General features: G+C 37.1%; 1 protein-coding gene across 1 annotated transcript; it reads left to right on the top strand.

Moving 5' to 3' along the window:
- The first annotated feature begins 6,231 nt into the window (after positions 1–6,231).
- Positions 6,232–15,881, top strand: LOC149783380 (protocadherin beta-14-like). The gene is made up of 6 exons (XM_089933102.1): positions 6,232–6,605; positions 7,806–7,994; positions 9,303–9,499; positions 9,879–10,636; positions 12,207–12,280; positions 12,977–15,881. The coding sequence occupies exons 1-6, from the start codon at positions 6,536–6,538 to the stop codon at positions 13,144–13,146; spliced, it is 1,458 nt and encodes a 485-aa protein (XP_089789228.1). The 5' UTR covers positions 6,232–6,535; the 3' UTR covers positions 13,147–15,881.

Raw genomic sequence — 15,881 nt, 5'->3', positions numbered from 1 at the left:
AGGGAAGAAGAAGAAAACCATTATACACTATCCACACGGAGTGAAGAAATAACCCTTTATATATACTATCAACAGAGAGTGAAGAAAATAACCCATTATATTCCATCAACACAGAGTGAAGAAGAAAAAGTTGTTTGAAAGCACCTAAGCCCTCACCTGCAGTGACCAACTCTGCCAAACACCTACACCCCACCCACCACTCCCAACACTACAAAACCCATTTAACCCGTTATTTTATGGCATCAGTGTGTGATTTAGGAAACATCAAGACAAAAAATGATGGATGAATAGACTGACTATTGTTTACCTACTTGCATGCATAAAGAGCGTGCGTGAAGGAAAACATCCTTCCATTTCAGTTCTAACTAAAACATGATCCAGAGGGATAGAGAGAGAGGTGAAAGAGCACAATTTCATAAAGTGTGAGTAAAAACAAAACACGCCATCCTTATTATACAATGTCAAGACCAAGAGACACTTACGTTTTCTTTCTGGTCTATTCTCTTTTAGAAGGTAGTATGAAAGTTCACATCAGGGCCAACGCATCGGCTCACATTGTCAATTTTTCCATTTCCATGTCTTTACTGGCACAAGTTCTTCGTCATCTTCAATTTCTTCTTCTTCTGAATCCCTCTTCTCTGTTTCGTCTTGTTTTTGTTTCTTCTCTTTTCTCGTAGGGCACTCTGAATTCCAGTGTCCTTTCTCCTGATAACGATATTAGGTATCTTGACTTTTGTCTCTCTTTCTTAGACGAAGCAGGTATTCTGGAGACAAATACCCATTTACCTTTGCAGATATAGCAAACTTCATTAGCACTTACACACTTTCGTATGACTCTCATCAAATCAACGACCAAAAGAGTAAGTTTTGTTGCCACTTTCGCATGTGAATTATGTTTTCGTATGACTTTTAGCAAATATTTGACCAGCAGGTCGATCTGTGCTGACTCTTCCATCTTCTTGATCGTTTGAGAGTGGAATGAATACTCTGGCGCTAAGACACTCTCCTTATATACAGGGACCTGCTGCGTATGAAACCTAGTCAAATGTAATTTTGCAATAAGATGAAACGATTTCATTGAGGAAGTAAAAGGCAATGATGTACCGTATCGCCTCACACAAAACCTGAAGTGTTATTTCAAATCCGTGTCAGCGATTTCGAAGACGACATAACTGAGCTTTAATCAATGCTCTCCAATTATGACACAAAACCACGAGTCCTGATTCACGCCAAAAGAAATTTCGTTCGGTCCATAAAAAATAGTATCACATCTGAGAAACGCAAAAACGAACTTCCAGAAAACTGAGAACGACGGCTTACACCTACAACGTAAATGTATGAGTTCAAGTAGTGCGTAAAACTTAGTCAAATTAAATTTTTATAGTCAAGACGAAACGATCTCTTTTCGAAGAAGAAAGCAGACACCAAGCGACAATGGCGATCCGTGTCACACAACACTTTTCAAAATGTGTATTATTAGAGGTTTGTTCTAGCGATCTGCACGGTTAAATTAAATGTTGATGTATTTTGCAATAAGACGGACACAATTTCCATGGGATCGCCCATGGTACCATTGTTCGTGCATTAGTTTAATTTTTTTAAATATTTTTTTTTATATAAATCGCCTATAGGATAGACCCAGTAAAGCATGGCCATTCTCGTCACTGTCTGAATAGCTACTCAAGTCAAATCGAAGTGAACGTGGTAAGAAAATAAGTATAGCCAATGAAATGGCTTACAACGGGTGATGCATTGTTTTGTTCTAGGACTGTGTGGCATAACAATCCCTACGCTCTTGCATTGTTACCATTACAGTGCAGACAGACTGGAATGTGAACTTACAAGCCCTCTTTGTGTATTGTACCATTTCTTCTTACCACATCAAAATACTGAGTGTCACAGTATTGGTTCGCGTTTTCAAGCTGACCATTTTTTTATATCTTACTTAAACATTTTAACATAAACACTCACACTCACATCGGTAGAGTCAGAGCAGACGTGTTACAGTATTGAGGGGCATGTTATCTTTTTTTCTTTTCAAACTAATAAATTTGGGGTTTGGATGAAGTAAAGAACCGAAAGTACAATGAACCTCAAGGATGATGACCCAATCTGTCTGTCTATTGATGCGTGTATTTACTTAAGAAGAAATATGACCTCTAAAACACAAAGAGATACGGCAAGCATGATTAGATTAAACACAACGATGTTTTCCTTCACGCCCGTGTAATTTAGAGATTCAATCGTCTTTCAAGACAAACTTGGTCTCCTTTTGTAGGGCTTGAAATAATAAAAAAAAACAACTGAAAAATCTTAAGCACTTTGCTATAGATAATTTCATCAACAGACTAAACAAGATAAATATCGTTACAACACTAGAAAGCCTTAAATCTTCTATAAAAAAGAAATGCATCAAAAAATTAAAGATTAACGATAACTAACCAATGAAACCGAATTTAACGAAGGCAATGACATGTGAAGAAATGCCTCTCACTTTGGAAAGGTAGGCGAATGTACTCTGTCATGCAACATCAACTTGAAAAAAATTATAAACAGAGAGAAACCTGAATTCAAAATTCAGTTGTTTTTTTCTTCAAAATTGTTTCGTTTCTTTTTTCTTTTTTTGGAACAAATCTAAGCACTAATATAGAGTGGAAAAGGGAAAATGCACATACAAGCTTTGATATTTCTGAAAAAAATGAGGGGATATTCCTAACGTTCATAATCACCTATACATGCTTGGACTTGTCTGTGACTTATCCACAAAGCAAGATGTACATATTTCTGGTCAAGCTGCAAGTGTGTGCGTGTTTTTGAAAATGGTAAAAATTGGATATACAATTTTCTCGTGACACTTATAAAGTGAAGAGTCTGTGCAAGTGTCAAAAGCCAAAGTCATATAAGTTTTGTATTTTGTACGGCTTGTAAAGATTTCCACTTTAGAAAATGTGAAGTATCACAAGTTATTATCACAAACAGAAGTGGAACATAGGGGCTTGCAAGAATGAAAATAACCCAGACAGTTGGTGTCATCAAGAGTGCTAGAGACGGTACCCGAACTTGCTTGCTTGCTTACTTGAATTAAAGTGATTTTCGCTCTAATGGAGCATGTATCACTGGTTTAATAACGCACCGCGTGATTTTTAATTACTCCTGGGGAAGGAAAGAGAGTCTCATCCCCCAGGCTTTTGTGTACTCACAGACTATTTTTAAATTTAGCCACTTAGGTGTAGGACTAACTAGTCCTTAACAACCTGGCTGAAAGGCTTTAAACATGAGTGGGAATTGTCTCACCACACACTCATTTTTCTGTCCGTGCGTGGTAAAGGAGGAAATAGGTGCTCAGCAAGACAGCCATGGATGTTAAGTACTCACCAAAACGCTAGCCAGTACTTATTTCAAATCAAGTCGTGTCACCAAAAAAGACGACGTGTACGACATCAAAGGCATTGTCAAACGCAGAAACCGTAAAGTGGGCAAACGACGTGTCAAAGAAGTCAAAGTACGTTGGAAAGGATATCCGCCCAGTTTTCATTCTTGGATCGAAACACAATACACCACGAAGGTTTGGCAGAAAAAGACGATTTGCGTTTTAGGCACACGTTCTCCATACCACACCCACAAGGGTTGTTTTTGTAAATCTTGCAGAGAAGAATTGGGTGAAGGAGTGATCGCAGTAGCTGAATCTGCGTGAAAGCGAATGATGGTCACTTCTTTTTATAGTCGATGACGTGCGAAGCGTCGATCCAAGAATGAAAACACGTCGTCTTTTTTGGTGACACGACTTGATTTGAAATAAGTACTGGCTAGCGTTTTGGTGAGTACTTAACATCCATGGCTGTCTTGCTGAGCACCTATTTCCTCCTTTACCACGCTCGTTTGTGTGGATAGTATATTTGGGGTTTGTATGCGTTTGCGTACGTTTGTGTGGATAGTATATTTGGGGTTTGTATGCGTTTGCGTACGTTTGTATGGATAGTATATTTTGGGGTTTGTATGCGTTTGCGTACGTTTGTGTGGATAGTATATTTGGGGTTTGTATGCGTTCGCGTACGTTTGTGTGGATAGTTTATTTGGGGTTTGTATTATCTCCCTTCTGTGTTGATAGTATATTTGGGGTTTGTTTTTTCCTCTTCCCTCTGTGTGTGTGTGTGTGCGTGCGTATGTCTGCGCGCGTACGTTGTGTGTGTGTGTGTATTGGTCTCTGTTTGTCCCTATAAAACTCACTTTATCCCTATCAGATACACTCTACCTACCTACCTGCAGTAGCGTGTATTCACGTCAGCCACTTGCAACACTGTTGACATTTATCCCTTAGTGTTCAGTACAGTGACGTCACTGACGCTGGAAATTTCGAGACTATAAATATGGACTTGGGGATTTCCACAGGTTGTAGCTATACTTATGTACTAGAGTTCATAAACAGGAACGTCACTCAAGCTGAGGCTATAAAAAGATAGTGGGATTTTCCAAAGGAATAACCCACAAGTTGTAGTATAAATAGATAGCGGGATTTCATAGGAATTTTAGCTGATTATAGCTATAAATAGATACATGGGTGTTTATCCACGATCGTCACACAAGATGATATTTTAAGTAGTTACTAATTTTATCCATTTTAGTCTAAACCATTGTAACTTAATTTTCGGGGATATGTTTATTTTCCTTTAAATTCTGGGACAATTTCGTCATTTTAGCGTTACTTTTAGTCATATCCATTTTGTCGTTGAGCATTTCCTTGATTATAGCTATTTATAGCATCATTATAATTATGCAAATTTTTGAACACCCCAGCGAGATTTCAGGTCTTGGTAATGCTTTATATATAAATCTCACGCTTGTACTAGTGTATGCATGTCTCTGTCTCTGTTGTGTTCGACCCTCTACCATCATTGTCCCTAGACAATCCCACCATGTTCAATTCCCCTTGAAGCTATACAGACCCACCATGTTCAATTTCCATATGTTAAATTCCCCTTGACGCTAGACAGTCCCACGATTTATTCCCATGTTAAATTCCCCTTGTCCCTAGATAGACCCAAGCTCTATTCCCCATGTTCAATTCCCCTTGAGGCTAGAGTGACCCAAGACTTTTTCCCCATGTTCAATTCCCCTTGAGGCTAGAGTGACCCAAGACTTTTTCCCATGTTAATTTCTCCTTGAGGCTATACAGTCCCACCCATGTTAATTTCCCCTTGAGGCTATAGTGTCCCCATGAGTTTTCCCCATGCTAAATTTCCCTTGAGGCTAAACGATCCCACGATTTTTCCCCATGTTAAATTTCCATTGAGGCTAAACGATCCCAAGGGGTCCTGTAATGCTAATTCCCATTGAGGCTAAGGTATCCCACATTACTACTAGTATAGAAAACTGAAAGAAAGGGCAGAAAATGAGGTTACAGAAAATGGCTATAGCAATTAATCAGTATGTTAGTATCTCTACTGAATTTCATATTAATTTTAGTTACTTACTTTTCAATGCTGTAACTAAATTGCATGAAGAGGTAAGAAAGACTAGTGAATTCCTATATCCTTTTTTGGCATTGATGAAAGACTACTAAGTTGTAAAAGTTGTATAAACGTTAAAACATGTTTTAAAAAAAATAATAAGGCGTAAAAATCTACTCCAATTATCTTAATGCGGATGAAAACATACCTACCAAATTGAATTTGTCTGTGTCAAGTTTTGTTTTTATTTAATATTGTTGCAATGTGCTGGGAGGCTACATTTGACACGTGTGGCTTCTGACGGAGAGACAGGACAAAAAGAATATGACCGCTCTCATGAAAAAGAGAGAAAGAAATATAATTCTTGTAAAAAGTAGACGACTTACAAAAAATGAATATAATTAACCGTAAAAGACTTTATTTCACACAAAAGGCAAAAGCATAATTTCACATGTGGCCAATTTGTGTTGCCTAAATACATAACGAGAAGGCTCTAATAAGTTTTAAACTATAACCACTTAACAATAATTGAATAGGTAAGGAGTATACATTTATCCAGAATCAGGGAATGTTGGTTGCACTGGGTCATCTAGTAATTGTTAACATTCGTATAGGACATTGTTCTGTTATACTAAATCACCATTCGGTTGATTAACCAGAAATATTGGCCATTGCTTATCTTAGAGCCGTATTTTGTTACCTAGTAAGATATTTGTGTAAATTGTTCGTGCAAAGTGAAAGGACTGACTCTGAATTATCGTACCAGTCGTGTGGTCAACTTTGGGGTATTGAAAGAAGCCTTGCAATCGGGAGAGGATGAACACTTTAAAGTGACCACCTATCAACCTAACAAGATTGTACGTTTACCCACTCATCACATCGTCAGTTCTGCCATTTTACCACGTGACCAAAAGACAATATGGTTAAACTCTATTGATAATTTAAACATCTTAACTGGATCAATGTTGAACAACATTTTACTGTGTTTTCAAATATCCCATGTGAGGATAATTGATTTTTATGTGCATTTTCCATGTCTCTAACAATCTGGAATTGATTCTGGAGTTCTGGTTACATTCAATATCAGAATGTCAAGAAAACACAAGTTTTTGATCTACAACCTCGTATGCCTTCTCAGTCTTTTATCTGCTTGCAAGGGTAAGTCCGTTTATTATTTACAGTTTCTAAAGTCTTTTCCTTGTTGTTCAAAAGACGTCTGGGATACTATGAAAAATGAAAGATAATAATAATAATAATAATAATAATAATTATTATTATTATTATTATTATAAATAGTAGTAGTATCAGCATTAGTAGTATTGACAATAACAAAGTCAATGACGACACTATTGATTATCATAGGTGAAATAGGGGAGTAATGTTCAAAGTTTGGGTACCTGTTTTAGAAATATTTATAAATGCTAGTAAAATGACTTATTGTAGAGTAAGGAAATGTTTTATGTGTTTTTTCTGTATATTGCATCTAGCTATTAAATTGTAATCTGCTAAAGAATTGCTTTTATCAATTTAAACGTTGTAAGATCGCCTCCCCGTCTTCTTCATCTTTATAATTTTGTTCTTGCGCCTCGTTCCTATCTATCTATCTATCTATCTATCTATCTATCTATCTATCTATCATTACCTTCCCCAACCGCAATATAAAATGATCAAAATAGAGACAAAATAATCTGAAATTTCTTTACCTGCTTGTTTTCTGAAAATCTGGATCTGCTAGGATTTTCGCGAAATTCTGGATCTGTCAGAACATTCTGGAGGGCATTTACTTTCGCAGGCCAGGTGTGATATTTGATGCTATTCTATGAATGCGTGTGTTTATGTGTAAGTGAGCGAGTTTTATGGCTGAAGATGACATTACTCTCTGACAAATCGCTCACCTCCTAACACGATAAAAGAGTACCTTAAACTTGATTGATTTACGGTAAGTTCTTACGATGTTAATTACCCTCTACGTTTCAGACGCTAGTGTAGTGTCTAATGACTGAAGGTATATTCTTCTCCGCTTGTAGACAAACAGTGTAAAAATAACTACAAGGATAATAATTGCAAGGAATTCTTTATTTTTACATTTGATTACGAAAGCCTAATTTAGTACCATGTACACATACTATCAAACAAAGTGGTTTTTGATTAGGCCTTTACCATTTATTTTGCAGTAGAAAGTGCCGATTTTTAATTATTCCTTATAACCATTTATATTTTATTTTATATCTACATGATAATGATGATGGCAATGACAATGATGGTGGTGATGATAATAATGATGATGATGATAATGATCATCATCATCATGTTTCTTCTTCTTCAAAGTGCCGATAATATTTATTTATTTATTTATAGGGAACAATACGCCCGTATTTTCTGGAACCTACCCGGTTATTTTAAACAAGAATGAAGAAGGCGGAACTCCAGGGGGGACGTTGTTACATACGTTGACGGCAACAGACGCAGATAGCACAGACGTCGTTACGTACTCGTGTACTTTTAGTCCTAGCAACTCATCTACTTTGTTCACATACTCCATCCAGAGTGAGTTTTCTCCTAGTCTTTTCGTTACACACTATTATTTTCATTATTGTAAAAATAAATTCCTGACTATTACCTATTCTGACCCCTGCGGGCTATTTATAGGATATACGTTGCTTATACTTTTGGGCGTGCATGTGTCTCCCAATGCAAGCTGTCACTCTTATTTAAGACTACATTCTCTGGGATACAAATTACAGGTGTGTTAAAATTGCAGGTGTGTGCATCTTGTTACCAACTTGTCTCGCTCAACAAAACTTGGTCAATGTTTCCTGCTTTCTGAGACATCGTCAATATTGCGTAAAATCACTGATTCGGGACACAGAAAGGGACATTTTGTTAACTTCTTATCACTAGCGGTCCCATTGTTACAAGTCATCGAAAGTACACAATATATCATTTAAAAGGGCGTCTCGTTAAAGTTATGATCTCTTGGTGATAGGTTTTACAACGATTACCTCGCAACAACATCCATACCTCACATCACTATTCATACCTCACATCAATATCCATACCTCACATCACTATTCAAACATCGTGGGTGGCTTACTGTCTTATGTGTAATTTTAATCTCGTTCTCCAAAACTCACACTCAGGACACACACACACACACACACTTCTTGTTTAATGCTAGCCTCGTCTTGAGTAGAAGGTTTATATACGGTAGTGGCGTTGTTTTTTAATAATAATAAATAATAATAATAAATAAAAAAACTTGGAGGGGCAAACATCCCGTCTGAAACCACAATGAGGGAGAAATGTAAAGGATTCTCTTTGTCTGTACCACATTGCCTTTCTCGGTATGTTCGCCTGTCTGGGTTGTAACTCTTCCCATACAGCCACTTAAACCAAAACTCGAAGTCTAGTCCATCTAGTGATTGCGGCATGTCTTACACATAAACTATAGTAATGTGACCTATTATTTAGCTTTCATTTAACATAGAAAAAATTGTGTATATGTCCCAACTTAAACACCTTATCACTTATTACCACCAATGCAGCAACGTGGATGGATTTTGGAATGAACTTAATGTACAGTGCCAAGACTAGGTCACTGCAACGCAGTTTACAAGGTTTATTAAACATTGTCTAAAATAACTGACCATATTACAGGGGCATGGTATATCATCAGACGTGGGTAGGGTATATCGTCTAACCTGGGTAGGGTATATCGTCTGACCTGGGTAGGGTATATCGTATATCGTCTGACCTGGGTAGGGTATATCGTCTGACCTGCTGCATCTATCAATTCTAGTATCATGAGTTGTTTCTCAGTATCTAATCCAAGCCGATTTTCCATCTCTGATCCAGCGGGACAGATATATACTGCCGTCACTACCGTGCTAGACTACGAACAGCGGCAGCAGTACGACATCTATTGTACGGCAACAGACGGGGTAGCAGTAGGAGGACCGGTCCTCATTTCCGTTGTAGTTCAAAACGTGGCGGAAGCTCCATATTTTATTCCAAGCACCACCATCCAGTACTTCTCACTACCAGAAAGCCCCGTGAGTAAAAAATATTATAATCCACATGCTATTTTCTTTTATCATTATTTATCAACCTTTTTAAGCTGAATGGTTCTTGTGAGCAGTTTACTTCTTTCATTTTGTTTTGAAGTTAGCGATTTGCATTCGCTGTCTCGATTATTTTATGTTTTAAAATTCAAGTGTTCTTTAGAATAAAAGCAAATATTGGTGTCATGGACAAAGTTCCCTTTATATTCTAAATACTTTTAAATTATTTAATCGATTCATGTTTGAGACAGTTTTTTTTTAATTAACAAAAAATAGTTCCCTTGCCAAACATTATTTTACTAGGAACATATTAAGCACATAAATAAGCAAAACTCCACGTCAGAACCTATCACATGTTTTATTCTTTCAGGCCGGCACTCTGATTGGTCATCCCAGCTTCACCATCGGAGACGAAGATGTGAACGAGGTTCATACGTGGGACAAGACCGGAAGTGGATCTGGGGCCAGTTATGTATATATAAATCCCACAAATGGGACAATAACCCTGTCGCAGGACTATGACCGCGACACGTTGTCAAGTACGATGGATGTCGAAATAAAAGTCACTGACAAATACGGGCTAAGTGCCACGGCAACGTATAGTATCACATTTACCGACATCAACGATATTAGTCCAGTGTTTGCTTCCAACTACTCATTCATAGCAGGCGTAAACATTACTGTAAATACGTCATTTGTAACAGTGTCTGCAACCGATGGAGATGCTACATCACCAAATAATGAGGTTACATACAGCATTGACACCACATTTACTGGTGGGGAATACTTTGAATTCAATGGTTCAAACATTTACTTACGGTACTTAATTGATGCGGAGTACGGCTCACTATGGACATTCCGCATCTTAGCCATCGATGGCGGATCACCAGCTAATACTGCCACTGCAACAGTTTCTCTGTCCACGTACTCATCTACAACGACAACGACAACGACGGAACCGCCACCTGGATACTCGTGGTTTTCTGAGAACTCGTTGAACGTTTTGATGTTTGTACTGGCTGGGGTAGTGCTTGGTGTCATAACTGGGTACATGTGCTGCATGTGCTGGCGGTACAACACGTATGGAAAGTGTCTTCCTGACCAGGGGACATGTTGCGTCGTAGATCGGTAATGAAATATGTCCTAATTAAGTTTACTGTCTCATTACATTTGGCTAAATCTATCATCATCATATACTTAACATTCATTGTTATTGTCTGTAACTAATTGCATATTTCTTTTGTCCTCACTATATTGACAGTGGACGAATCACACCCTCTGCGAGCAAGGCGCGCATGCGCCAATGCATGAGTAATGTGGCGCAACATTTATACAGTGTAAGTAGAAAACATCACAATTCGATATATAACAGGAATGGTTAATTCATACATCTGAACTTGTTCCGAACATTTACATTAATCCACAGTATGGAGTGGGGTGTGATATGGAGAGTAGAGTGGTGCTATGCCTTGATAGATAAGTGGGAAAGGCGTGGCCGATGCTGTTCTACTGATTTTGTTCCCTGTCCGATTGAATTAGAATTCATAATTTTGTATGATCTTTTTTGCATTTTTAGTGTTCGTCTTTAACGGGTTTTCTTTTTCTTCACACAATTTAAGCAGGATATGTGTAAGATTTTTTGGTTTTTAAAACCTTTGCAACAATAATGAAAATTATAATTAGAATTTGATATCTTCGTATTAATAATCTTGAACTCGGGCATTCAAGTGAGAGGAAAAATAAAACAAGCTTTGCGCGAGTTGATGAATGTATGGAATACAGCCATGGACATAGACTCGAACATAAGTGAGTTCAGGGTTACGTCATGATGTGAATAAGTAAGAACGTTGATCAAATACATAATACAACTTGAAAATCCCCAAACGATAATTCAGTTTCGAGCAGGTTTACATTATAATCCTATCTAAGTATGCAAAAGACGAGACAATATAAATATCTGAAAACAATTAAAAGAAAGAATGAGAAGAAAGACGAAGAAACATTTGTAGCGTATTCTTGCCACAGTGAGTTGTGCAACACATATGGGGATGTAGCTAATTCATGTATATGTAACTTGAAAATGGGATTATTCCAACAATTAGTACATTTAATGACTGTTTGATCATGACATAAAATGATGAATAGTTTCAAAGGTAGTGGAGAGAGAGAGAGAGAGAGAGAGAGAGAGAGAGAGAGAGAGAGAGAGGTTGGGGTGGGTTGGGGTGGTGGTGCTGGAACTGACAACTACAAAATGTTAATAACATTTAAGTATATTGAACGAAAAAAGTTAATATCATGTAATTATACTGAACAGAAAGCAAGATATTAATCAAACTCTGCAAACTTACCGTCATTTTTATGTAAAAATAGAAAGTTATCTTTCATATCTAGGGAACATGAATAATGTTTAAGAGTTCCGACAAGATAATTGTTTCGATGAGAGATAAATATTTTTCGAAAAGATTCTTAAGCTTTGCTTAAATATTTTTCTGAGACAGTTTCCAGTCATTTAAATAAAATACGACATCCATCCATCCATCCATCCATCCATCCATAGCTACATTTCAATAAAAGAAAATGTGACCCATGTAACCCAATATTGCAGCCTTGATGTCTGTGTAGCAGGACGATATATAAAAGGTATACAGTACTTGGTTTACATACTTAACAAAAAAAAAACGTCTTTGTATTTTTACAGTCCAGAACCCAATTACCCTCTTGTTCTTGTTCCACCACTAGCTACAACCTTGACAACTGGCAGGCCATTCAAAGGTAAATTCACTTTTAGTTTCTTTTCGCAGACTTTTAATTGCGTTATAGGTTTTCTTACATTAGTATTTTGCAGATAACATTATATAAAGACCTTATGCAATGCCCGGTCTAAAGAACCCATAGTTCTAACAACAATAGCAACAATAACAAAAATCCCAAAATAAGAACAACATCAAAACCTAAAACAAAAAGACAACGAAGACACATATAACATCAATACTTTTTTATATAAAGAATGACGTAGTAAACGTTAGCTGATTATGCAACCACAGATCTGGTTGAATTTTTTTATTTTTGGGAAGGGAGCAATGTAATCTATAGTACTATATGTTAAATCTAACTCGTGAACTATATATATTTTAGGAAATTGCTAGTGGGAATATGTTAGATTCCGTTTGTAAATGATTGCAAATGTGACACTAAACAATTTATGAAAACTTATTTGTTGACTGTCTGCCGTTCTAGTATTCGACTAGAACATTATTACACCTTACAACTTGCTTTGTGTTTAGAAATCGTAGGAATTATCACTTTAACGCATGCGTTTTTGCAGAGTTGGTTTACAAATAGATGTATATGCAAATAATAAGTTTGTGTGTGTGTACGTGCATGCTTGTGAGTGTGTATGAGAGAGATGCATTTAGTGCACATAAAACACTAAAATTATTATATCATATTTTAAAAAATGTATTTCAGACCCTTACAATTGCACACCAGAACCGTACAGTAGAATGGGTGAAACTCCAACAAAATACGGTAATGTTACACCTTCGAATGTGTCTGTGACTGCGGTTTCTGCTGACATACAGGCGAACAGGAACATGCTATACTCGCGCCATGATGATTCTCCAGGCACGTGGTACTAGTTGGAAAAAAGACATGTACCACTGAAATCAACGCAAGGAATGCGTGACCACATACCAACATATACACACTTGTCTTTCTTTAATGATTTTCAATTCGGACGAAATATACTGAATCACTTAAAAAACGGAGCTAATAATACTTGTTGGGTATTTTGTTTTAATTGATTCAACGTTAAGAAGTTAAGTTTCTCATCTAATACTTAATGACTAGACATTTCAAGTTGCCTTCTTTGGAGAGTCCAACTCTAGCATTTGCTATTTTTTATGTCATGGAAAAATTTCTCCAGAATGTTTATGACGACCAGAGAACATGTTTAACCAGTCTTCTTAGCTCGCGTTCACTAGTATTTAAGATTTGTTTTTCTTTCCTGTTGTCGTTTGATATATGTGCACATTTGACCTAACTTTTTGGACTTGTTCATGTGTCCATTATTTTCGCCATCGTATGGTAGCTACATGATGATGGTTGGGGTGATTTGAGGCAAGACATACAGTTTGATATTTTATCAGTATTGTCTATTACAAAAACAAATGAATTACATTTACAATCACCATTAAATTATCACAGGGACAGTATTAACACTGATTATGCTCATAAAAATCGTTTTCTTGACGAATAGAAGGTAATGGATATCTTTTTTATATCTGTTTCATGGTTAACGATCATATACTTTTGAATTTACAGCGCAATTCCTTTTATATAAACCCCAAGTATCCAGACAAGTCTTTGATCTGAACCGAACCCATGTCTCATGTTCCTTTTTTATGCTCAGTAAGGTCAGTAATGTTGTTGTTGTTGTTGTGGGGTTTAACGCCATTTTCAGCACATGATAGGCTATGCATGGCGGACAGTATTAATGGTGGAGGAAGAACTCGGGAAAACCCCGGGAAGAACCATCGACCCACGAGAAGCTACTGGCAAGCTTTCTCACATACCCACATTGGCCGAATCCCGGACTCGAACCCACGCAGACAGAGGTGAGATGGCAGTGATCAGTAACGGAGAACGCTTTAGACCACTCGGCCACTCGGGGCCCCCAAGGTCAGTAATATCCACATAACCAAACGCTGGCATACCCGAACTAGACGGGTTCTCTAGTCAGTTAAGAGAAATGTACGTGCTGTATTTCAATTTTACTTTTAGCTCTACTGGTCACAGCCCAAAGAAGTTCATGCGATACTCTGTTTTCCGTTGTCCATTAACACAAGTTTGTTGCCGCTATTTCTCCTAAACTACTCTGACCATTGTCATAAAACCTGACACAAATGCACACACATTCTTTCCAAGGTTTAGTTGGTCCTAATGAAAACGGTGTGTTTCATATGACTGCCACCGCCACGGCGGCCGTAAAAAATCTTGTTATCGCTACTCCACCTGAACGAATGGTAGCATGAACATGGGGGTTTTCACTAAAAGACTTTTTATGATACCTGGCACCAATCTAACATCTAAAATGACAGACATCTTGAAAATTTTGTTGTCGTTCTTACTCCTCAACGGAAAGTAATATTGACATCGAGTTTTCACCCGAAGTCTTCTTATTTCTTTCCGGCCGGTCATAAATGAAAATGGTGCCAATCTGACCGCCAATATAGCCACCATGTTCACGAAAATCGTGTAATCGATACTCTTTCAAAATGGATGGTTGTGTTGACATGGCTTTCACCAAACGACTTCTTATAAGCTTAGTTTGGCACCACGGAACGTCTTCGGTGTTTTTTGTCACTCGCATCAGAAAGAGACCATAGTGTTCCGAATTTTGGATGTTTTAAACTAAAATAGTTCCAATCTGACATCCAATATGACTGCCATGGTAATAAATTTGTTATCGCTGTTCCTCCTAAAAGAAAAATCATATGGACATGAGATTTTCACCAATTGACTCCTTATGGTCTCTAGTTAGCCTTAGATGAAACTTGTGCCGATCTGGCATCCAAAATGGTCACCATTATGGTCATCTTTAAACTACTACTATCTCTAATCCTCTTGACAATATGGTCATATCGACACGAGGTTTTCACCAAAAAAACTATATAAGATACCTAGTCATCTCGACGAAAATGATGCCGAGTTTACCGACCAATAAGGCGAGGTGGCGGCCATCATTAAATCTTTTTTGGTTCAAGAATACCAAGATGGTTTCAACACTCAGCAGTTAAAAAGAAAATACGGTCCTAACTCGGATTCCTGGAAATTCACTCTTTGAGGGACTCTTGTTATTCATAATGACAAAGGTACAGAGTTTACATTGAATGCTTTATTTTTTAAACTTACCTGTATATTATATAAGCATATTTGTCCATGCTGGTAACTTATTATAAAAAAAAAAATGCAAGAAATCATTTAAAATGCAATTACTGAAAAGAAAGATTAGAAGGCTGTCGTATTAATAAGGTATCATAATAGTAATTAATTAAAATAGTAATACCTTCCAATATGGGATTATGTCTTCAGTGTTATTTAATACGTTTGTTTCGTTATTATATCTTATAAATGACACGTCATTATTTATATTCATTTGAAGCTGTTGTATTCAATTAATAGTTCATTTTACGCACTGTATCAGTTTAATCCAACTGTTTACTTACAAAATAAATTTGCATCGATGCTTTTTGTATACTCCTTTAATTGTCTTGGCGGAGAATTTCATTGACGTTTTCTTGTGTCTACTTTCACCACTTACTTCAAGTAGCAAATATGCACTGCCACCGTTCCGTGTTGAATCTGTTATCAG

The sequence above is a fragment of the Sinohyriopsis cumingii genome, chromosome 14 (genome assembly GCF_028554795.1).
Source record: "Sinohyriopsis cumingii isolate HCF-2022 chromosome 14, ASM2855479v2, whole genome shotgun sequence".
Taxonomy (NCBI): Eukaryota; Metazoa; Mollusca; class Bivalvia; order Unionida; family Unionidae; genus Sinohyriopsis; species Sinohyriopsis cumingii.
This window is presented reverse-complemented; position numbering and strand designations above follow the sequence as displayed.